Source organism: Thamnophis sirtalis, unplaced genomic scaffold, assembly GCF_051295495.1.
Source record: "Thamnophis sirtalis isolate CommonGarterSnake01/CBP01778 unplaced genomic scaffold, rThaSir2_p1.2 scaffold_8, whole genome shotgun sequence".
NCBI classification, from domain to species: Eukaryota; Metazoa; Chordata; class Lepidosauria; order Squamata; family Natricidae; genus Thamnophis; species Thamnophis sirtalis.
In genome coordinates, this window is record NW_028261388.1 from 43944180 (window position 1) to 43969677 (window position 25498).

Here is a 25498-nt window from a genome sequence, read left to right on the forward strand (position 1 = left end):
TTCATATTTAAAATATAGGTGCTATTTCATTATAGCAAAATATAATGTAAAAATCTGTATTTTCACCAATTTACCATATTTGAGGTAAGTTTTGATATACAAAATAGAAAAGAAATAGTAATGCTTAATAAAATAGTGTATAACTCAAGTTAATTTATACCATTTCATAGTTCTCTGTATACCATTTCATAGTTCTCAATAATTGCTCCTACTGTGTTCATATATTGATTCACATTTGCTGCATTTGGTTTTTCATGCCTCTCTTCTTTCAAATGTTTATCTTATGAGTCATATCTTTGTCTTTCTGAGCTACAAATGTAAGTTCCTTTTCATATATTGTTACTCTCTTTTCTAGTTGGTCCACTTTTATTCATCACCCACCCATTATTGATCCCATCTCTACTTGTTTTATTATGCACACTTAAATTCCTTCTTCCCATTTACCTTTATGTTTCTTCTGCAATACTCATTTTTGTAGTAACAAAGTGGACAAACTCAAACTAATAAACAACCATTTTTATTTCTTTTGATATTCAACTTCTACAGCAGACAAGATTCAGTTTAACACATTTATCAGATCACATTTTAATTCCCCCTTTTATTTACTTAATAACTATTTTAAAGTATACAAATTAGTCTATGCTTTAATATTAGTTGGCCATAGGAAATTTCATAATTTATGAGTATGTAGTAATTGTTCACACCATTTCCCCTGTCAGTCACAAATATTATGGTATTGATTAATTAATATTCAGATTTATATGCTCCATTAAATTATATCATTAATTTAATATTTCGTAGGAATAAGTTCTCTATAAACAACACAAAATATCATCTAATTCTCAAATAAGCATACTTTGAAGTCTCCAAGAGCATATGCCTTTAGCATCAACAGAAACTGTCCTAACATATTTTTATTTTAATGTATTAAAAAACAAAAGAATCATCACATATTCCTGGATTACTCTTGGCTCAATTATGAATTATTTGGTAAGCATTATCTTTATTTTCATGCATGATATGCTTCCATATTACAAAATTCCTATTTTATTTAGCAATCAACTTTAATTCCACATATATGCAAAAATTTCATGATTCAAATGTTTTACCTTGTCACATTTTCTCTCTGTGAGGATAGCATAAATGGCACTACCAAATTTTGCTGATTGTCATCTTGCATATATGTCGAGTTAAAATTCTGTTGAACACATTTCTAGATACATTTAACAAACCTATCCCTGATACTTATGAATTATTTTTTTTAAAGCAAGTATATAAAAATGATTATCCCACAGTCTCAAAAATGAAACTGAATAATTCAAATTGTCAACTGTGGAAGTATAAAGCATAAAAAGCTGATTTAAAGGAGACCATTACCAAAGAGACTTCTATGACATCCTAAAGATTGAAATAAACAAAGCTAGCAAGTATTATATACTACAGGTCTACTAATAGCAGGGTAAATAGGTACACATAACAAAAGAAAAAAAAAGAAAGGGCGGGGGGTATCCTGAAATTTATAAAGAACAAGATTGACTAATAGGTTGTTATTTTAAATGAAACTACATTACATGAAACTTGGAAAAAGCAAAGATATTCAAGAATATATAAATGATGTCTTGGACAACTGCACGGGATTATGGACAAAAGATAAATATGTGGCAGCTTTATTTTATGTAGCCTACCTGAATCACATAGCCCACTTAAAAAAGCTTAGAAATAAGGGTTGAAGCAGAATTAACATTAGAATTGATTTAAAAAAGGCATGTAGATGAGTTTCAGTGCAGAAAATAAGCCATTAATTACTTTGTAGCTAAGCAAATTCTTTCTTCCCAACTTACAAGTGGGATTTATCATATGTTGAGGTAATTACTGATGTTTTACTATTGATTCTTGTCTATCAGTAAACTTGTGTCATTTCAATTTTCTCTCGTGTTCCATACCTATTACTTAGTTTATATTTATACGTTAATGTTCACAAACTTTCTTAAAATATTGTTTGTAACAGTTTAATCAATGCCTGCTCCTGAATTTTTATTTTATATATATATATAAATACATATATATACTTGCATGCATTCAGTCAGTCAATTATAAAATTTATAGGCTGTCCATTTTACCTCAAAGTAAGGAAAACATTATTTTATTCAGAACAAAGTAAGCAGTATAAAGAGCTGCAGAAAGAATGCGGTACTGCAGGCTACTTTTGTTGACTGTCGACTGCCTGTAATTTGGCAATTTGAATCTCACAGGCTCAAGGTTGACTCAGCCTTCCATCCTTGAGAGTTCAGTAAAATGGGGTCCAGATTGTTGGGACAATATAACCTCTTAGACATGGCTGTAAATAACTATGAATTGCTATTTAGAAATAGTTATATGCAGCCTGAATTAAAGAAAAAGTGCAATTTTCCTTCCATAGTTGTGATACAAATTTCTGTTGCATGATCATAGGTGTCAGGGTTATGATGATTTAAAGCTGACCAGCCAATGTAAGGCTGTAAATTAAGATGATGAAATGAGTATGAGTCAGCAGAGGTATTGCCGCTTTAAGAAGCCAGGTTATTGCCACTTTAAAAAGCTGTCTACATAAAGGAGGCCATGAGAGACCGTATCTCTTTTTCTTTGCGTATCTCTCTCCTTTTGTCCAGGATCCATTGCTAAGTTCTCCATGTAGTGTTAAGAAAAAGATTTATTGCTTGTCAGGTATTTGCTACCACATATATTTCTGTACAGGTTGTATATAAACTACTGTTGAATGTCTAAGCCTCTGTGTGTTGTGTTTTGCTTCTTGGTTGTCTCCTAATAGTAATCACACTGCAAATGAACTGAATAGGTATTTCATAGCCAAAACACTTCAAATGTATTTACTTGAATAGCAGTTTTGCATATCCTAATAAAATTGTTTTGATTCCAGTTTCCTAAATGAACAGAAGTTGAAAACCTTTACATTTACACCACCTCAACTTTCTAACAGTTTAAATGCATGGCTACTATTTACAGTATATACAATTGTTTAAAGAGACAAATGAGGACACACTGAATATGGCAGGTAAAAAGATGGAACACCATTGGTAAACTTTGTAATGTCTCCTTTGACAAAGGACAGCTTCCAACAGGGAAAAAAACAGCATCAAAAATTTCCTATGGCCAACTAATATTATTTTTATTCTTGCTATTGATTTATTCATTTATTGAATTTTTAACTCTGCTCTTTGATTTTTAGGTATATTCAACTTGGAGGCTTTGAAAGTCTCTCAAAAATATTCATCTTTTTTGCTGTAAGTGTTTTACAGCTGATTTGGAGAGAGATATATTGCAGATTGTTATCTTGATGAAAAATCCAGTCACTTTTTACGCCAATTCTTCAGTGGTTATGGGACAAAATATATTTGAGCTTTTAGTTGAATGCATTTTTCTTCTACCCATGAAAATACTTCCTATACAGCTGGCTGTTACAGTTTATTAACACATACCAGAGACATCAGTGTATTTAATGGTTGGCAGTGTTCTTTTCAGCAAATGCTTTGCTCTTTTTATTTCAAAATGTTTCTTTCCTTTTTTAAAAGATGTGGCCAGAGTTCAGTTTTTGTTTCACGTTGTCCAAATTTTGCTCCACCATATTTCAGATTCAAGATTTTCTTTTGGATAGTTTAGAAAATCATTTTTGTGATAAAGTTGGACAGTGATTTTTATGTTGTCAACTCTTCTGTGCAAATAATTGTTCTATAGCCAACACTTACTTTGGTTATACTGGATTTGTGAATAACTATTTCAGTGTCAGCTATATTTTTCATCAAATCATCTGTATTAAACTTCTGCTGTGCAGGTATAAACAAAATTTGATCAGTTCCATTGAAGATTTCTCTTACTTTTTAAACTATTGCCTTGATTTCAACATACTAAGTAACTATTTACTTTACTTAACAGTTAAAATTGCTAGTTAGAACACTGCTTAGAGGATAACATGGCTGTTGAAAGTAAATATAACAAAATCATAACCTGAAAGTTTGTGAGACAGAGTATTTGTTCCCTATAGATTTTTTTTAACCTGGCTAATTCCACAATAGCCCTAGAAATTCCATTTTGTAAAACCTTACCAAGAACTTCACTTAAAGAAAAAGAAAGGAAGGCATAAGAGATTAGGAGGAAAAGGAGGAGCACTGATTTAATAGCAAAATTGTCCAAATCTCTGCAATAGCCATATGCAGAGTTTTTCTTACTTGGAGCACATAAAGAACTACACAGACAGAGTAACTAGGCATTTAAATTGGAATAAATATTTCAGAAATTGTGTTAGCTTCTGTTCATTACGGGATTTTATTAACCCAGAATGCCTAAACTTCTACATGTAATGTATAATCAATAAATAATTAAGCAGCTCTCATTTAACTATTACTCTCTTGATTTCAGAAAGGTAAATATGTTGTTACAACATATACTCACCCGTAAAGGTTTAATTTGCAAAGTTCCTTGATCTTGCATAAATGTCCTTGGATCTCTGCCAAGAAAAGTAAATCCTTCTTTTAGCCAGCTGATAACAGGCATTGGGTCACCAGTAGCTTTGCACTTCAGTAAAGCTGTTCCATCTACTGACAATGTCTGGTTTACAGGTCCCTGGAGAATGATGGGTGGAGGCCTATCTGTTAAAACTGAATTTAAATATATATATGTGCATATATTAGTAGATATCCTCTAGTATTCAGACTCAGATGCCACTATTTTGAAAAACATTTTCTAGAAAATCATATTACTAGTTGCTTGTAGTAAAAGCAGTAGACAAGAAACTGGAAGATTGTGCACTCTAATACCACCTTAGGCACAAAGTCAGTTGAGTGACCTTCGGCTAGTCACACCCTCTCAGCCACTGGAAGAAGACAATGGAAAACCATTTCCAAAATCTTGCCAAGAAAACTGCAGGAACTAGTCAACAATGATTCAAAGGCACAGAAAAGAAAAAAAGTTTTCTAAAGAAGTAATATATTTATGTTGTTTATTACTGTGTTGTTTATTGAATTTGTTTATTACTGTGTTGTTTATTGAATTAAGTAATCCCTTCAACAACTGTTTGTTAAGTTGTACAATTACATATCTTGTATAATATAAAATGAAGGAATAAAAGATAAAAAAGAAAACAGTTTCAATTAGCGCTACAAATCCTGTTTATAGAATTTGTATCAAAATCCTAATAGCATAAAATATATTGCAAAATAATGAAAGCAAATTTTTAAAAAGCAATCTAAATTCCATTAGTAGTTCTACAATTAGGATTCTGCAACATATTTTTTTCGATATTAAAAATATTTTTGCAGTAAATCAAGGAAAAATATAAATACAAATGAATACATATTTTGTGACTTTGTAAAAATATGGTTAGCTCCAAAGTGACCTATACATACATGAGGAATATTATCCATGAAATTACTTCCAGAATATTTTCTGAATGTACAATGCACATTTCTTGGGAATGTCAGGAACGTTTTTCATATTCATAGCCTTCTGGATTAATGGATACATTGAGAAACTAATAAACTATTTATTAAAATGAATATAAGCCATCATTAAGGGTATGGTTTTCAGAAAATGTCTTTGAACAAGGTTGTAAAATGTATTTATATCCTTAAAAGACAGTATTAAAATTTTTGTGATTTAGACATGTAAGACTACTTATATATTTCATTTTGAAACTGAGCTATTTCATATATCTTGCAAGGTATTTTTATAAAAAATATATTGCAAGATTGTTGATTGTTTTTAATATAATTGTAATTTATTATTATTGTGAATGTTACTCAGAAAAAAAGAAGAAAACAAAACTAATTATTTTAGAAGACGATCAACACAGTCATTGTTCAAAAACATATAGAAAATGGTATTATTTTAATTGATATTTAGTAATGATTAAATATATTAGTTTTTATTGATTAAAACAATAAAATATACACATAAACCCTTTCCAGATGAACAGCTGAGTCTTGTTGAAATGTAACAATCCTAAAATTTATTATAGTTGTATAAATATAATTGAATATTAATAAATTTGTGGAATGTGATAATCTTATCACTATGACTTGTCAATGTACTTGCTACTCTTTAATATTTGCTACTCTTTAAGCAATGTATTTGCTACTCTTTAAGACAAAGCCACAAGTTCCTTTATTTATCTTATATAAGCAATTACTTTCAAAATGAGTTCAAGCATTTAATATGGCAGTTCATGTATTGTATATATTTATACAAAAACAAACAAGGGGGAAAATACATGTATTTTAGGGTTTTTTTAATGTTTCACTGATGGAGTAGGAAAAGAAACATACTTCATAGACATTTTTATACAAATTTTGAAACTATTTAAAGTTTTGTAAACCGTGCTCAGACGTTGGTACAGATTGCTGTATCCTTAACTACTGTATCCTTAACTGAAGTTTTGACAAATTAACAAAACTTTTCTATAAAATTATTTTATTTTACATTTTTTCTAGTAGCTCCATAAAATTCCAGTAGATAGAAAAGCTAAATGAAATGTAATCTTTATTATATGAAATTCTTTATATAGTATTTTAAAATAAATCCATCTTTAAAAAGTGTTTGTAGATGGCTATAGAAATCAAATAAATAAATAAAAGAAAATAAAAAAAGATAAAAGGTGGCAAGAGTAACTAACCTAGGTGGGATTTTTATTTTAAATTTGTTTTTAACATTTAACATGCTGCGAATCAATCGGCATATAAATTTAACAAATACATAAATAGAAGTTGATAGATTATTGTTTGTGTTTCTCAGAAATAAATCCTACAAGATAATAAAATTCTAATAACTCATGTGTCTAATTTGATTTACCCTGTTCACATCCTATTGCATTTAAGCTTTCTTCCAGTACCATTTGCAAACATTAACATGTCATGTCCTTTTGACCAATAACTGAATGTACTGTTTATTTTAATTACAGCTGAACTACTTATCAGTGAATGAAATATTACGACAGAAACATAGGGACATATTTTAAAAATACTGCTCTTCCATTAGTTTTAAATGTCTATGTAATCTTCATATAAAAATGAACTGTATCAAAATTTTGTCCTAAAGAATGAAAAAGGCAATATTTAAAGTGGGAACATAGCTATAGTTAACTTTAAAATTCAGCATTTAGCTGCATACTTTTAAAAACATAACAATAAGATCTTTTTTAGTCAGGCATTATAGTATTTTGAGAAAAGAAAGCCCTGATTCATTCCACCAGAAATTCTGTTGAAGTTTTACCTATAAATCTTGATGAATATCTGCTTATGAAAAACCAGATGTTTTGAAATTAGCCTTGCTATTTTTAATGAAACATCTGAGTATCTACAGAACTTATGAAACAAAATCTTTAACACAACATTTTAATAGTAAAACCTCTGCAGTCTGCCAAATAGGTATTTAATAAGATTGCAAAAACAGATGGCTCAGAATTCCCAGAAATACTAATCAATTTTGCATTGAATTATTTTAATATTAATGACAAAATAAAAACTTTTTGGAAAAAAATTAAAATAAAGAATGCTCTTCCAAATTTTTTTATAAACATATAAAATAAAATATTATACAATACACTATAAAGATAATTTATCAAAATGTTTGACAACTATGCTAAATGCAGCTCAATGACTTTTACACTTAAACTGCAGATTCTCAAATATCCCATAGAGTGATTCATAATTATATTACTTTTTAAATTGCCTTATCTAGATAAATGCCTCAATCTTCTTTCACTAAAGTTTTGATTTCAAGAATTAACCATAACTTTTAAAAAATTCCTCACCAGAAATTATAATATATAATGTTTAAAATGACTTAACAATAGCAAATATTGTAATGCAAAGTGCTATAAAAAGGAAGTGTGTTAACTATTTATATTTCTACTTTAAGTAAAGGACCAGAAATTCAGCTCCTAAAATGGATATATCCTTATTAATTTTAATAGGAAAAATAGGAAAAATCTGATTTTACCTTAATATCTAGGCCTTGCAACTAATAACTTGTAACTACTGCTTGTCAGCCTGTAGGAAAGTGAATGAAGTTAACTTCATTTTTCTGGTTGTAAGTTATAGTTTTCAGAATAAAAAGGAGGTCATGTATCACCTTACACATAATATACAGTGGGCTGTTGGGATTTCCTACAGCATCAACAGTGCCATAAAAATGTGGGTTTCATTATTTATCACATTTAGATACAACTTTTTAACTTAGGTTTATTCAAAGTTCACAATACAGATATAAAAATACCTAAGGCATATGTGGAGTTTCCAATTTTACCTTTTTATATTTCTTAGCATAAATGTGTGGGATTCATGAATGTTCTATGAACAGTGAAAGTTTAATTAGCCATGATATAGAACATCAGGGATAGATTCAGACAATTTAGATGTTAATTATTATATTATAGTATAGAATAGTATTTTATATAGAGATAGTTCTCATTCAGTGACTACTACTGGTACCAGGCACTTGGTTGTTAAGCAAAAGTGAAAATTACATGACCACAACTTATGATTTTACTCCAGTTTTCCTTTGTTTTTTTTTTGCTACTTCCTTCAGTAGAACTGGGTTTGCTTCTCTTTCTCTTTAAAACATTTTGGTATGGTGCAAATAAGCAACAGGAGAGAGATGCTGGAATGGACATAACTGCATAGCTGCTAAACTGGGTGTTTTTTTTTTTAGCATGGTCATAACTTTGGTCACTAAATGAGGCACATGCTAATCAACAACTTACCTATTATTATACTCATTACATTATGTAAAAATTTCTGCTTCTTAGCTGACAGTTATTGTTATGAAAGAGATTTTATGCTGTTTCTGAAAAGTACCTTCAAGACTAAGAATCAATTCATTTGGTATAATTCATTGTGTCCAAAATAATTTCTACCCTTTGTCATAGGACATGTATATCTGGATGTATATGTATATTTCCTGTAACAATTGACTACATATAGGATTTTACTTTGGACTAAAGCTACATGCAGATTTAGAATTATATAATATGGGGATCACTTCTTTAGTTTAGTTCGTCCAGTAATTAAATACTTTCAGTAGCTATCAAAAATAAATACCATTAGGAAATAATTATCTGCATATGAGATGTTCTAAAGAATCTCCACTTATCTTAACATTTGTCAGAGTGGGTGAATGAGTGAACAGGGTATTTGGTTTCAATTATCCTTGATTTGATAACTTCTTATTTAAACCATCCTGTCTTTTGGTCAATCCAAATAATTGTTTATATCTACAACAATTCATGATTTGGGATCATAAACATATATAAAGCAATATATAACAACAATAACAATACATCATGAAGGTTATTTCTTACCATCTGTAACTTCCAACTGAGCTTTTGCTAAGATACTTCCAGCAACTGTGAGTGCTTGACAGATGTAATAGCCTGCATCAGCCCGCTGAATATTTGTGATAGTAAGATCCCCAGTTGGTGACACAGAATACCTGGCATTAGGCTGGAGAGGCTGATTCGGAAATAGAAGATTCTGTAGAGGTAATGCAGATCATTTAGTTCAAAAGCTGAAACACTAATGATTTTCTAAGTAACAGCAGCGTTCTTCACATTGTTATGTACATATCACTTACACTTCCTCTGAGGTAAGTTGGTACAATTTTTAATTGGAATTTCTTTATATAATTTTTAATATGATAGATGCAGAGTTTTATTTGTAAAATATGATTTTCCTTACTGATGAAATATTGAGCTAGATTTTATAATTTGGATAGTATTTAAGCTATTGGGTTTTTTTTGGGGACATTTAAAATGGTTTTCTTAAAGTTCCCAAACATAATTTTAGAAATCATTTTAATAATTTTAGAAAAAACAAGTAATTACATATGTACTTTTGTCAGAAGATACATTTCTAAAAAGAAAATTATATTATTTGCCCATGTGTATTTAAATAATCTGATATTAGTGGGACATTGTTATGATTTTTCAGGAGACTTCCCTATAGTAAATTCTATATTTTATTAAATGGTAATGCTGAATGTAAGAGCTAAAATTGTAAATGTTGACTATGTTTTTACATGGACTTCATAAATAATGAATATTTTTTTCTAATAACAAATCATAATAACATGTTCCAACCCCTCAAACTGCATCTATGGTATGATTTAGTGAATGTGGGGATCCAGTTGTTAACAACAGAATCAGTTATCTAAATACAATATTTCAAAGAACGTGGTTCACTTATTCAGGAGTATTGAAAATATATTTCTGCAATCAAACAGAAAATAAAATATACATATTCTTTAGTATGTTTGCTGCATTTTATATGGAATATGATTAAAAATGAAAAAGCTACTAAATACAAAGAGTTATACAAACTGCCATCATGAAAAATCCAGGGATAGTTATTACATTTCCTATCCAGTTGACAACAGTTAGTAAAAGAGTAAAAAGAACCAGTCCAAGATAAGAATTTCTTAAAACAGGGCACAAGGGACGGGTTACATGGAGAGAGGTTTTTCTATGGACCAGAGAAGGCATAGTTTTGTGTGCTGCCTTCATCCTAAAGATGGGGATGGTCCATGGACTGGGCATTGGGAACCCCTGCCTTAAAAATATATATTATTAAGCTAATATAAATAGCGGAAAGCCACACGATCATAATATGATCATGATTATTGATGACAATTGTGTTTTCTTTTTCTTTCTTTCTTTCTTTTTGAGATAGGAAATGTAAAATTGAATGACAACTGGGTAACTCAAAAATTTTAAAAATATATATATTATAATTTATATATTCAATTTAGGCAAAACGGAAGTAACATGCCTTTGATATTCATGATAAAATGCAATGACAGGACTTTTAAACATTTAAAAGGTTGATGTCTCCCTACAAAGACCAGACATTTTTATATTAGAGTGGAAACATTAACCTGGTTAACCTCTGTTGCTTTACCGAAGCTCAATTAAGAAAACAACACGTGGGAATAATGAATCACATTGAACTATGTTTCAAGGTTTGATTATAAACAACTGAGGTATCAATTTTTATGTTACATTTATTTGCCAAAAAGAGAACATTTAAGCCCTCTGGGAACTTGGTCTCAATATTGTAATTAATTCTACAGGTTTGTAATTAAACAGCTTCAACATGTTACAATCAGTAGGTAACAGCATTCAATTAAAGAAGCAAGATACATTTTCACCTTAAAATGTTTTACCCTTGAAGTAATACCAATGAAAGTGGATAAAATAGGGTATTAACACTTTTCAATTACACTAAATGACTGTAATCCTGCAAATGATATCCTACTTTAATTAGAAGCTCTTCTCTTTATTACATCATGATGGATGTCCACTTTATTAGATTCAAGTGTGGCACTATAAGCCCACTTTACATAAACATTACCATGTTATTAAGACTTTAAATAACATATTTAAAATGTTTGTTAACAATTGTTGTTTTAATTTTTAAAATGGCATACATTTTCTCTTCCAAGCAATTTTCTCAACAGCAAGCCAAAAATAATTTTCTTCATAATGAAATCAACTTTTAAATTGTATGAATCAAGTCCTTCACACTACACATTGAAGTAAACAACTAAAAAACCTGACAAGCTTTGAAACAAAGAAAAACACAACTATTTGTAGAAGAAAATGTTGCATCCTCATCTGTGGTTTTCTAATGTACAATGGTTACATTGAACAATGACAGATGAATTATTTATTCATTTCATAAAGTGTGTCAACTTATATATTTTGTAGTTTAACTCGTATATAACTGAGATAATGTTTCAGTGCCTCAATCATATGAGTACAGATTTTCATATAAGCTAGCAATCCTCAAAAAGACAGAAATAATTTCCTATTCCATTGAAAATGACTGTTGTGGTTTAGCATGTGGAGAACAAGGCTAAATTTAGTGAGACAAAGGGCTAGCATAATATATTTATATTCCAAAAAACTTACTGGATAGCAAAATAATCATTGATATAATGATTCTATAGGACGAATTCAATATGTTTCAGTCTTAAAAATGAGTTAAAATTATTATTATTTCATTAGTATCGCCATTACTGATATAAATAAATAGGAGAATTTTGCCTCTTTGCTGGGGCTGCCTGCAAATTGGAACATAATCTGCATATGCCTTTCAAGTTAACGGTTTTTTTATATGCTTTGAGGAAAACTTCTGTTATGCAGATACCCTACCTGATACATTGGTACCAAAGCCTTATATACCTCTAGTAATTAAATAATTAATTCTCATTTAAAGAACTTACCTGGCTGCCTTCTTTTTGCCAAAATACTGCTGGCTGAGGATTTCCTTTAGTTTCACATGGGAATGTTACTGTTCTTCCCTGCGCAACAATCTGATCACGTGGCCTTACCACAAACTGTGGAGGTGCTATGAGGTGAGAAGACAAAATAAGATATTAAGAGGTGAAAGGTTTTAACAACTATATCAAAAAGTTAAAGTCACAATATTTTCAATTTCAGAAATCAACGTTGATTCAAAAGAAGTAAAAATTGTAAGTTAGCAAAAGCTGAATTAAAGAACAAGGACTACCATTTTTTAAAAGAAGTATATATACAGCATATCTTGAGGTTTTACTCTGTCAAAGTGTGGTTCTAGATCTTGTACAGCATACTTTAGGACCATAGGATGACTATATACAAATGGAAACTGCAGCATAAATTTCTAAGAAATATCTTACAAATTCCACAGTGCCCTCCATTTTGAGACTTAGATCAAAACTAAGATTTAGCTATTTTTTAAACCTATTGGTAAAAACTAACTTTGTCAACTTTGATACTAATTTTAGGCAGATGGAGGAGATATTTGCTAAGCAAGCTGCAGCAGTACCAAGTGACAACAACATTAGGTAGAAGGAGTATGAGAAAGGCCTGATGGAAGAAAACTAGAGACGATGTGGAAAGTAAAAGCCAAAGTAATCCAAGTGATGGTAAGAGCACTCAGGGCTGTGACTCCTAAGCTGGGAGAGTGATTCTAATAGATCCTATGAACGTCAGAGCTCTATGTTCAAAAGAGTGAAGTGCTAGGGACAGCTAAGATACTGTGCAGAACCCTCAAACTCCCAGGTCTCTGGTAGAAAACTTGAGATTCCTCTATTTTCAATGGTTCATAGAAGTAGAGACACCTAATGAATACATACAAAGAAACTTTATGATTGTCTGCATAAACCATATCTAATTGCTTCAAATTTAGAATTTTAGTGGTGCTTTTCATTAATTCTTGCCATTTAACTTTAGTTAGGGGTATTATCTTAATATTGAACAACAACATGACTTTATTGCTTGTTTTTAGGTTACTCGTATTTCAGGCTTTAGCTCTATTTAAGTACTAATACTAACAGCACATTCGAATATTCTAATAAATGGAAAGAATGCATTGTTGCTCGTTTGATGTTTCTTTCTTTTTATTACATTGGTCTGTGACTTATGCAAAGATAATACTGTTATTAATACCATAGCACCCGCACATGTTAAATGAAGACATCCATGGCTTTTTTCCCATCAAAAATCCCAAAGATTTGGAATTTGGAGCTTTATATTTCTGAAAGGTTAACAGTTTAACATTTATTATTTCCAGTTTATTCAGAAATAAACATGCAAAAGTTGCAGATTTCATCTCATCTGTTTTCACAAGTTAAATATGTGCATCTTTATTTTATGGTGTAAGGCACTATATCATAAACTAAGACAACTTATATCAAAGATGGACAAACTCAGATTGTGGATTTTCTAGAAATCTTCCTGTAATATAATGATTTGGAAAAAGGCTATCTTTTCTTGAGGGAGTTAAAATTATGAGAATTGGAGTAGAAAACCTTTGGGAGTAAAAAATCAATGTGATAACTAAAACAAGGAACAGAATCATACCGTAAATATTGGTAATTTTGCTGCCAAATATTGTTGTCATGCTTTTAAGGAGATGGGGACTTACAAGTAGACTGCTTGATAATAGATGCCAATGGTACAAGGGTACAAATCAGCATAGCTGCATGAATCGCAGTAATTACCCCATTAATTGACAAGAAATGAAATAAAAAAGCTAATAAATATTGGTAATTTTCATTAAATACTTTAGAATATTGTAGTAATCAGTGATTACATAGAAATTCATCAAATACATACTTTCATTAAAAAGATGAACTTGGTTGAAATAATATTTGACAGGTATATATCAAAAGGAATTAATACCAAATGGAAAAAAAATAAAGGATGTTATATTTAGAATGCAACTATAAAAGCACAAAAAGGCAAAATTAACAATATTATTTAAATCTTAAAGAATGTTAACAAGATGTATTTAAAGTTGCTTGAAAAGCTTACAGTTCAACAGTAGTTCATGTGAAACTTGCATTAACACAATCATAGGAAATGATGAGAACCCAAAATACATTTAATTCATATTGCAAGATCTAGAACAAATATCTTCTGAATGTCCTTTTATTTGTATTCAAATTATTTTCTATAATTAATTGTGTAAATCTTGTGACTGACTTTGAGATTCATAACTAAATTCATTAGTAAGCTTTTTTCTGAACTGAAAGTAGCTGATGCACAGTTCTATTAACTTGATTGTAGACTGCTCTTTCCTGAACTCATGGCTCTTCTAATAATTGTAAAGGCATAGGACACTTCAGAAATCTTCATGATTTAATGATCCACGGATTGATGGAGGTAAGTTTTATTGGGGCAATTACCTATTATTATTATTATTATTATTATTATTATTATTATTTGCTTTAACTGAACTGTGTAATTATTCTTGTGCACTGGTCAAAGTTCTTGGTGGTATATTGGTAACTATATAGGTTTGTGGAATAAATAAGTTAAAATAAATGAATAAAATGATTTTTAAAATGAGTAATAAAATTGCTTGTCACACTAATCAAGATCAAAATAATTTTGTCCTCAACAACACTGCAAAATCTCATACTATCAGAGTCCAAAAACAAAATTAGCGTGTCGGATTAGTGAGTAAATTTTATTATTAGAAGAGAGACTACACAAAACAAAATAAAACTAAATTAAAATTGAAGACAAAAGAAAACAAGTGGCGAAATTAAGCTACATTAAACTTAGTGTTTTATTCTTTTTTTAAATTATCTTTTTACAAATGGAAGTTCTGCAAATGTTTCCTATTTTTTAAATTGGAAGGCTCAGTTTTTCTTCTCCTACTTTTTATTTTTTACTTTTTCTATATATACTTGTGGATTAAAAATTTCTTGCTTTTCTACAACGTTTGATTGGATTGGTTTTTTTTAATGAAGAATTTTTCTCCGTAAGTCTGCTATTTAAAAAGGGCTGTAATAGCAGACAGAAAAAAGTAACTGCCACTTAAAAGGCTGGAGGCTGAATCATTGTATTTTCTTTCTGCTCTTTGATCATCGGAGTTCCTTTCAGTTTGTTTATTGAGAGTGATAATGGAAAGAGCACGGTTAGTTTATACAGCTGCTGTTTCGGAATTTTTGCAGTGAAGGCAAAGTTTGACTTGAAATATTATAATGAACTTGTTTGGAATACAATAAAAGCCTCGAATGCTACAGTGGCAGTGTTTATAAATTGGAAGGATGGCGCAACATGAAAAAGAAACATTAATATTGCAAATGATTGGAACTCTACCTCAGACCTCAAAGTACAGAAGAAGAAAAAAGAGAAAATTTGATGGAAGTAAGGAGAAAAATCTTGACTGAAACATTGTGATAACCAAAGATAAGTTGATTAAAGGAACAGATGGAGGGTTTCGAGTGCTCATAAGATATACAATGAGCAACAAGCTGCGAAAAAAGACTCACTAAGAAAACAACCAGAATATGAATTCCACAAACGACACAAGATATAAAACTGCACTACTACTGGAAAGGAACAAGTTGATCTTCTGAAAGTTTATAATAAATATTAAGTCAAACTTAGTTAAATTTAGAGTATTATATATAGTCATATAAATGAGTAATATTGATAATAATACATATATTGGTACTAGTTTGAGGATATGAAATTTTATACAAACTGCAAATGAGGACTATGAGAGGAAACTTAAAAGTATTTTTTATTAAATATAATCAATTTTTATTTAGAATATGTTAGAAAGATGAAATGTTATTGAATGGAATGCTATTATAGTTTTACCTCAAATTTAGGATAGTTCATACAAAAGGACATAAAAGCAATTTATAGTCAAATGAATGTTTAATAATTATAATATTTTTTATATAATATACTGGATTGATGATATGAGAATTTGTTCAAAATGAGTTGATAATTTGTGATTTTACATACATTTGAAAGTGAGGACTATGGAAGTGATACACAAAATTTTACAACCAAACGATATGCTGTACATGATTGAAGAAGGTTCTATGTATTATTTGTTGTCTGTTTTTGTCTGACCAAAAAAAAAATTCTTAAAAAAAAACAAAACAAGAAATGATATACAAAGATTTTTGGGTTTGTGGAAATACCACCCCAAGAAAATAGAAATTAAGAGCTGGAAGAGAAACCTGCAGCAATAGAAAAAGAAAGGAAGAGGGGAAAAGGAGGGAAGGAAGACAGAAAGTGAGGAGAGGAAGATGGAAGGGGGAAGGAGAGAAGGACAGAGGGTAGGAAGGGGAGGAGGAAGAGAGGAGGAGGGGAAAGGTAAGGGAAGAAGGAAGGGAAAAGAGGAAAGAAGGAAGTAGAGAAGGGAGGGAGAAAAGGAAAGGAGAAGAAGGTGATGTCAAAATAGGCGAGGGATGGTAAACAAAACAACCCAAATGGAATATTACAATTCTATAAATGGAATGACAAATGTATTAGTATTATGAATGTAAAAAAAGGAATAATAATTATGTGAATGTATATATAGAGAACAAAAAATAAAAAACTTTAAAAAAAAACAAAATTTGGGGGTATTTATGTTTTTGTGTTTCTTATATTGTTCAGATGATATTTAAGTTTTAGTTCTATAACCGAAAATGAGAATTTATTCAGAATGCATATTGGGTGTATTCAGATATATCTATCTGGCTGTCATTTTACATAAAGTTCAAGATTCTCAGATTCTTTGGATTACATCTAGTATGGGGTTCGGGTTGGTTTGTGTTTTTGCTTTGCTTTGTCTTCTGCCACATCTGTTTTTTAGTTCACCAGCTTAAGGTTTGGATGTCAGTTAGAACTGGTCTTAGAGGCTAGGGGAAAGAAAACAGGTATCTGGAATCAGTTCACTCCTGAGACTCTTTTTTTGTTGTGGGGGGGGAGTGTTACAGGGCAAACTCTGAATTGTCATATGGCCCTAAGTCAGAATGCAATTTTAGAGGAAAATCCTACAGCCACTTATATGTCAATCTGAATCTAGCATGACACACACCATTGTGTAGTCACATCTAAAAACAAAAATTGGTGATAGATGAAAAATTTAATAATATATGATGAGCTTGTCATTCCTGCAATTTTAGCTGCTAAACGGCATTTCTCATTAGATACTGAGACTTCACAGATGTAATAAGTCAAAGGAAAGCATATCAGTTTCATGACTATCCTATTGATCCTGGTACCAGGGGCTAAGATCCCAGTTGGATGTGTCTACTCTTTATCACAACCTAGGTTGTGGATCCATTGATAAAAATGTGAAAAGAGGCTTTATTTGACCCTTAGCCATTTCTGCATTGACTCCTGTACTGTTCTTTAGAAAGAAATTGGGAGAACCTGGTGTCTGCAACAATTACTGACAATTGAATCAGATTACTGTTTATAGTCATTACTCTTTGTCATTCATCTCTGAATGCCTCTACAATGCTAAATGTTTATCAGGTTAGGTATTATAGGTTGTACAATTTAATGTGCAAAAGAAAGAGAAAGGAATTGAATACAGTGTTTTGAACATACTATGGGTATATTGAATATATGCTCATGTGGCTTGGATTAATGAATCCTTATGCAATCTTCCAGCATTTTAAGAGTGATGTGTTCTGAGATCTCCTGGATCATTCTATCATTATTTATATTGATGATATCCTGATTTTCTTGACTTCTATTGCAGAGCATGAACAACATGTCAGACCGATTTACAGAGAATGGAGAAAAATTATCTATTTACAACACTCACTTGGTATGAATTTGAGACTACCAAAACATAATTTCTAGGCAATCATAAATCTTCTATTGATAGTGACATGGAGCCTGATAAGGTGGATGTTATCTTGTTTTGGTAGTCCTCACACAAGGATATACAATGCCTCTGCACTTTGCAAATTATGACCAGTTCTTTATTATTTGGTTTGCTAAAGTCACTGCACCATTGACCAACCACCTCCAGAAGGTCACTTTTCAGATGAGAAGGTTCAGTAAGCTTTTGAAGCTTTACAGTCTGCATTTGCCTCTCAGCTCAATTTTTGGCACCCAGATCCAGCAAGTCCTTTTGTCATAGAGACTGACTGACACCTTTGAGGTAGTGTTGGGAGCAGTACTGCTCCAGGCAGACCTGATGCTCCTCCAGTATATTCTCCTGTGGCTATTACTCTCAGAAATTGAAAGATGGCCGAGAAAAACAATATCACTTGGATAAGGAACTGCTAGCAATTAAAGCCACTTTTGAAATCTTGTGACATCTGCTAGAACGAGCCAGACACCCAGTGGAAGTCTGTAGTGATCATCTGAATCACAAACATCTTCAAATCACATCCCTTGCAGCCATTAATAAATGTGTCAATGCCCTCCATCCATCACTGGCAGTGATACCCAATCTGCCACTCTCAAACTTTCAGAAAACACAGTCACTCCAATGTTCCATTAACTCTATTATAGCAACTAAAGGAACAGTAACATCTAGATAGTTATGCACAGACCTGTTGGAGGGAAATTACAGGGGAAATTCTTGCAATTTAAGTTTCCGCTGAGCCATCATGGGGTATGGTCCTGAGACTGAGCCACAACAGTCCATTGCCAAGACACTTTGGACAATTTAAGATTCTGTATTTATTGAGTCAAAATTCCCGCTGGCTCCATCTCCAAATGGAGGTGGAGCAGTAGGTCACTTCCTGTCCTGATTGCTGCTGAGTCAAGGATATTCCAGGAAAGCTACCTGGGGAACTTGTGTTAGTGTGAATCTTGAAAAGATTCTGACAAGCCATGCCCCTCTGTATATCACTATATCAGACTATGTCATTGAACTATCTTTGTCAAAAGGACCAACAACTATATTGGTGGTTCATTTCATTCCCTATAGCTATTTATTAACAGCAAAGACAGCTGTCTTTTTAGATTATATTTTCCACTTACATGAACATCTGGTTTCTTATCAGGGCCATGAAATTAATGCTTCATTGAGATGGTACTCTTAACAGGTTTGGGGGTGCAAGTCCATCTTTCCTCAGCCATCATACTCAAACAGACAGGCAAACTTGAATTTGTGAATACTATCCTTGAGAATATCTCTGTGATTATGTCAATTATTAAGACGACAATTGGATTGAGCTTCTGGCTGCAGTGGAGTTTGTCTACAACCCTGTACAATACATCTCTATAAAGATATCTCTGTTCCTAGTTAATTATGGTTTCCATCCATATTGCTTTATTTTGAATTCCTCTAATTCATCTATTTTAGTCAAAGATCAGTTCCCATAGGAACTGAAGGCAACCTACCAAGTCTTTCAAGACCAGATACAGGGAGCAAAGAACTTCACCATCAACCTAGAGTCACCTTGTCTTTTAGATATTTTTTTTGAATTTCCACCTGACATTTGTTACTCAGTGCAGATCCAAAAAACCCTATATGACCAATTCCCAATTCTTTTTCTCATTGAAGCAGATACTTAATCACCTGCAATTATCAAAATGCACTCAGTCTTCCATATATTGTATAGGTTCCCAATCTTGCATATCAACATGTTGGTATCAACACTACAGTACTTGGGAAATGATGGAGAGGAATGTTCCTGAGAGAATGTACACTTGGTAATTCAGTTCCACTGCTGATTCTCCAAAAATCCTGAACCTTCAATTGAGGTTGGAGGAGATTGTGGAGAAGGGGAGACCATCACAGCTCAGAACTAAAAAAGAAAAAAAAATCTCTTATGTAAAGATAGTTTGCTGCAACCTCATTTAAGAGGCAAGCTCTGAGCCATCATCCTTCACTGAAATTGTCTGATCGCTGGCTGTTACATGATGCTCATTTGGATTGATTGTGAAATTTTGACTTCTGGACTAGCTGACCACTCTGAACTGGCTGATGAAACTCTCGACTGGATTTTAAATATAATTCTGCACGTTCCTGTTAAAAGCAAAATCACCTTGGGAAAACTCTTTCAGAGGCTCTGTTTTGATTTGCATTCATTGCCTACTGATATTTCCTTGAACTTGAGTTAAACTTGAACTGTTAATTTCTTTGGCAAATTTGTGTGTGTGTGTGTATAATTGAAACCCAAAGCAGGACAATGACTGCAACTGTATTTTGGACAAACAAACCAGGTAGAAACAGTGCAATAGTATTTCTATGTGTGAAGATATTGATTTGTCTGTCTGAAAATCTGATGAGAACCATAATAGACAACAATGGAGGGAAAAGAAATGAATGCTCTATTTCCAGAATTTATATAATGTAAACTCCTGTAGAAGATAATCTAAATGCTTAATTTTTATATATATATATATATTCTGCATACGTAAGCTCAGTACCATATGATACATATGATTTGTTTTAATAGAAAAGGCAGGGATAATTTAACAATTTATATCAATAATTTAATGATTTAAAATTGAATTGTCATATTTGATTTTGGAAAATGAAAATAATAGAACAAGCAGTGATTAAATCCAGATCTTTTCTTTTCCTCTCAGACAGAATGAAAACTTTTAAAACTATATCTACCCTGTATTTCATATCATGTACAACCAAAGGACACTTACATATTTGACACATTAGTAAAAAGCTTCTTTTATTTCAGTTGAAACCCTATAAAATAATGGTAATGATATCAAAATTTTTATAACCTCTCAATATTAGTATTGTTATTTAACAATGTCATTGAAAAACAATCTCTAAAAATATCATTTCACTGAACATTGCACCAGTATTCTGTTGTATATCATACTGAGCATACCAAAAACAAAACACAACTGGCATTTCTAATGCAAATAAAAATGACATTGATAACAGTTCTTAAATAAGTTCTGTGTAAATATTTCTTTAATACTGGAAACAAAATTCATTTCAGGTAAAGCATAACTTTTGTATCTTTTCAAAAAATACATGTCTACTTATATTAGTCACTGCTGTTTTAATTTTTTCTCTTCAATACATTACTAAAGATACCATCAAAGAGTATAATTTCATTTATTTCAGTGAGAGTGCAAATTAGATTGCAGGTTTTTAATCAAATATGTTCATTATTTTTATTATACAGCATTTCAGATTCAAAAATGACACTAAATTATTATGGTTCTTGCATTATTCTAATTTTTCTACTGTATAATAACTTTGAAAACAGGTAAATAATAATTATTTCCTTCTCTATCAGATATTCAGTAATTAATAATTATTTTAAAACATATCTGTATGATAATAAATGAAAGATGGAGAATTATATGAAATTATGCTAAAATGGATAGAAGGATGGCTACTTACCAACAGGACGAGCTGGAGATATTACAATGGTGTGGTGAGAACGTAAAAAAATTAAAGAAAAAAAAGAATTTGTCAGAATGCATGATGTGTAATGCTATGCTATATGTGGATAATTACCTGAACATTATTCATATATAGCAACCATAATTAATAATTTCTTTCTATTTATGATTTTAAAGCTGCATTGAGAAATACATATGTAGAATTTGATTATATTAAATTAGTGATCTGATTACTTCTATTGTTAGGTTCATATGACACTATCAAATGTCATTTCAAATATTTAAAGAAAAGCAGCTAAATCTCTAGATTTTTTTATTTAATCCAAACTCACATATTGGGAAATATTAATCCAATTAAAAGAAGAAATAGCATGAGTATTTAACTTAAAGACTAATGGTGTTTAACCATATCTAGCCAGGATTTTGGTAAGCTTGGAGAAAAGCTAAAAGTATGTGGTGGTATCTGTGTTTAGGTATAATATTTTAGTAACAAATTAAAATGTATATTCACTGATTCAAATGATAAAATTAAAACAAATAATTTTGAATAATCAGAGGAATTTTAACAGAATTTTAGAAAATGTTGTTGGGTAACTTCCTTTTTTTAAAAAAATGGAACTTATTAATGGGATATTTTTCTTTCAAATGTATGTTAACTTTGAGTGTCTTCAGTTTAGTAGGTGTCTATCATGGGTTTAGATTGTCATATTAACAGTGTTTGGCTTATGTGTCAGCTCTTATTTGATTGAAGGACAAGCTTAGGTCTGCATGGAGCTCTATGTATAAGAAACAAAGCAGTTAAAGAATTAATCACATAATATTGTTAAGTACTTAATTATTACATTAATTATTCAACTGCATTAGTCAAACTTCACAAAATAAATTTATAAGTTTCTTTGAGATGTGTAGCTTTTAGTATTCATATATATTCTAGATCACTCATTGTAATTATTATTTTTTCTTTATGATTTGCACAATAAAATACCACTTTCAATTATAATTTTGTAGACTATGTTTTGATATGACATAACCATAATTGCTTTAAAGCTCCCAATGTGGATATTTATTGACTTGCAACTTGTTATAACACATTTATAATTAAATTTGGACATTTTCAAACCAACAGTGTTTAAAATTAACTTTCCTATTATTTTATGTATATGTTTCTAAAAGAATAATATTCTCTAGTATCTTTCTAAATCAAATAAGAGTTTGAAAAAATATATACTGTTGCCAGATAGAATTGAATTTGTGTACATCTAATAACACTACAGTTGTTACAGTCACTATTTTTCATAACAGTATGTCTGGCAAAAGTGTTTATGCCTGCCATGGTTTTATTTGATGTAACTCAGAGCCAAGGAATGTATGAAAGAGGTTTAATGTTAGGAGAGTTTTATGCTTGTATAATTCAAATACTTCATGGAACAAGACAGACAGTCATAGATGCCCAAATACTTCAGAAATGAAAGTTAAGCTGCTATATTCATAAAATTATTACATTTCTGATCAAGTTTTATCCTGTGCATATTTTCTGTGGAGTAAATTAGACTAAGTTCAAAAGAAAAATTCATAATTTGGCAGTTTCAATGTTATAAGGCATGATTTAATATTAATATAATTCAAAAACAATAAAAGCTTTGTAATTGTTGTGAAGGAGGCACTATAAAAAGTAGAGTAGGATTTTAAAATAGCAATTCAACACTGGAAATTTATCAAGTTTTGATTTTTAAGATAAATTCCATTTGGAACATGAAATAAAATTTCCAAATTACTTTTACTAACAGAATCTGGTGAACTTTAAGAAAGAAGAAGGATTCCAATTTTGATTTCAACTTCATTATTTAATTGCTTGCCAAAAAACAAAAACCTTTATGTTCAGAAAATTTGGATATTGCTGAAGGATTCTTCAGTGATAGATACATATTTTCACATTTATCTTTGTTGAAATTAAGCTTCAGCAAATTTAACAGTTGTTTTGGAAGGATGTAAGTATATATCTATCCTCTTAAAGTAGTAATGCCTGTTCTGAAGATTGTATGAAACGTATGGGGCAATTCATTGTTATGTAAGATTTTAGCATAATAGGAAACTATTAATTGTAAAAATAAAGCATAAAACCTCTATTTTAAAAAAATCTGGAGAGTTCCCCACTGCCAGAATTACTATGCTTTTTTCCATTTTCTTTCTTTTTTTCCCCATCCAAATTCATCAATTAACTAAACCATATTATAAAAGCTGGCATCTCAGATCAGTTGACCCATATTCTAATAAAACAGACCATATAAATGTATAGAAAAAGAAAAAACACTTATGAAGCAATTTTTGCAATTCTAGTGAAATCTTTAGACCATGCTGCTAAAATGTGGAACAGTGCCTGTGTAGTATCCATTATTTTTTATACTTCTATTTTTATGTTTGTTTGTGTATACTCATTTATAAAATGACCTCCAGCTGCATTCATTACCAATGACGTCCACAGCTGGCAATGGGAAAAATACACACCAAAAGGAATAGAATTTCAGCAGACTAACATATCCTCTAAAAAGAATATGATATGAATGCAAGGTGTATTAAGTTAATATGTATATGATTTTAGTGTATTATACAGTGAAAATATCTCATGAAATCCACATAAATATTTTGTTCCTAAGTATCCCTTATACAATAAACTTACTCTCTCTCACACGCATATGTGTAAATTGTAAATCCATTTTTTTTTATATACGGCAGACCAAAAATCATGATCCATAGGCCAATCACAATATACTGTCTATTGCCTGCCCCCCCTCCCCCCTTTGTACCTTGGTATTTTCTACTTCTCTTTCTACATCAAAAAAAGATCTACATTCCCATATCTAATCTGTGTTGATATATATGTATAGTATGGCAGTTTCATATCACCACATTTTTCCTCCTTCCTCATATACTTATCTAATTCTTCCTTGAGTCTTTATATATTGTATTAGACTGATATATTACATTTACTGTGAAAAATAAAACTTTTTAAAAAAATTTCTTGATGACTGGCTTTATAGCCACCTGTTGTTGCATGGGTCAGCTGTAATGAAGAAAATTATATTTTTCATGTATCTATCCTTAATTTTGTCACAACAGTATTGGAACTTCATTTGGATAAGGAGATATATGATTTCAGCTGCTAGTTTTCATTTAAATATGAAATTGTGAACTTTTTCTTCAATTTCCTTGTTTATAAGTTTTCCAAGAACAAAATGGATAGGCACTTAATTATGCAATGCTTATAAATATATAAGTTCTTTTTATTGTCTCTTGGGATATCAGTAACAAAAGAGGTTTCATGAGTTTTAAGAACTTTCTCTTGGTATAATAATAGTAATGACATCAAAATCTCTTTTTAATCATTAGGAAGTGGATCAATGTCAAAAAAGTTTTTCTGCATGATATTCTTGACAGCTACTATCAGTGATCAAAGTAAGCTACAAGCAGAGTTGGTTATTTAAATACAACTATTTCCTGTATTCTAAGAGAGAATCTTAGAATCTAATCTTCAGTCACCAAAAGATATGTACATATATATTATATGTTGTTATGTATTAAATAGTTCAGAACTCACCTCGAACTGTAAGAGTTGCAGATGTCTCAACTTTTCCAACTCTGTTTTCAGCTATGCATGTGTATGTTCCTTCATCTGAGCTCATAGCCTTTTTAATACGCAAGGTATAATCATCTTTGATATCATATCTGCTTTTAGAATAGAAAATTATACCAAGTTTAATTTTTCACCTGGAATGCTGTCATCATTATTCTAACACAGAAACATCTCTAGAAGATAATTCATTATACGAAATGACATAATTCCACTAAAAATTAATCTTCATGACACTTTTATTGAACCATGTA

General features: G+C 30.7%; 1 protein-coding gene across 12 annotated transcripts in view; it reads right to left on the reverse strand.

The window, feature by feature from the left end:
- The window catches only part of ROBO2 (roundabout guidance receptor 2), a 688225-nt gene that overhangs the window by 92448 nt on the left and 570279 nt on the right, over positions 1-25498 (reverse strand). For 5 of the 12 annotated variants that reach the window (XM_087721518.1, XM_087721522.1, XM_087721513.1 and 2 more), the window contains exons 6-10: positions 25212-25342; positions 21615-21626; positions 12268-12392; positions 9347-9518; positions 4444-4649 (exon numbers count right to left, since the gene is read on the reverse strand). In XM_087721518.1, the coding sequence (XP_087577644.1) occupies positions 4444-4649; positions 9347-9518; positions 12268-12392; positions 21615-21626; positions 25212-25342 (646 nt within the window). The remainder of the gene's footprint in view (positions 1-4443; positions 4650-9346; positions 9519-12267; positions 12393-21614; positions 21627-25211; positions 25343-25498) is intronic. The other 7 variants (XM_087721514.1, XM_087721524.1, XM_087721519.1 and 4 more) reach the window with 3 other exon arrangements.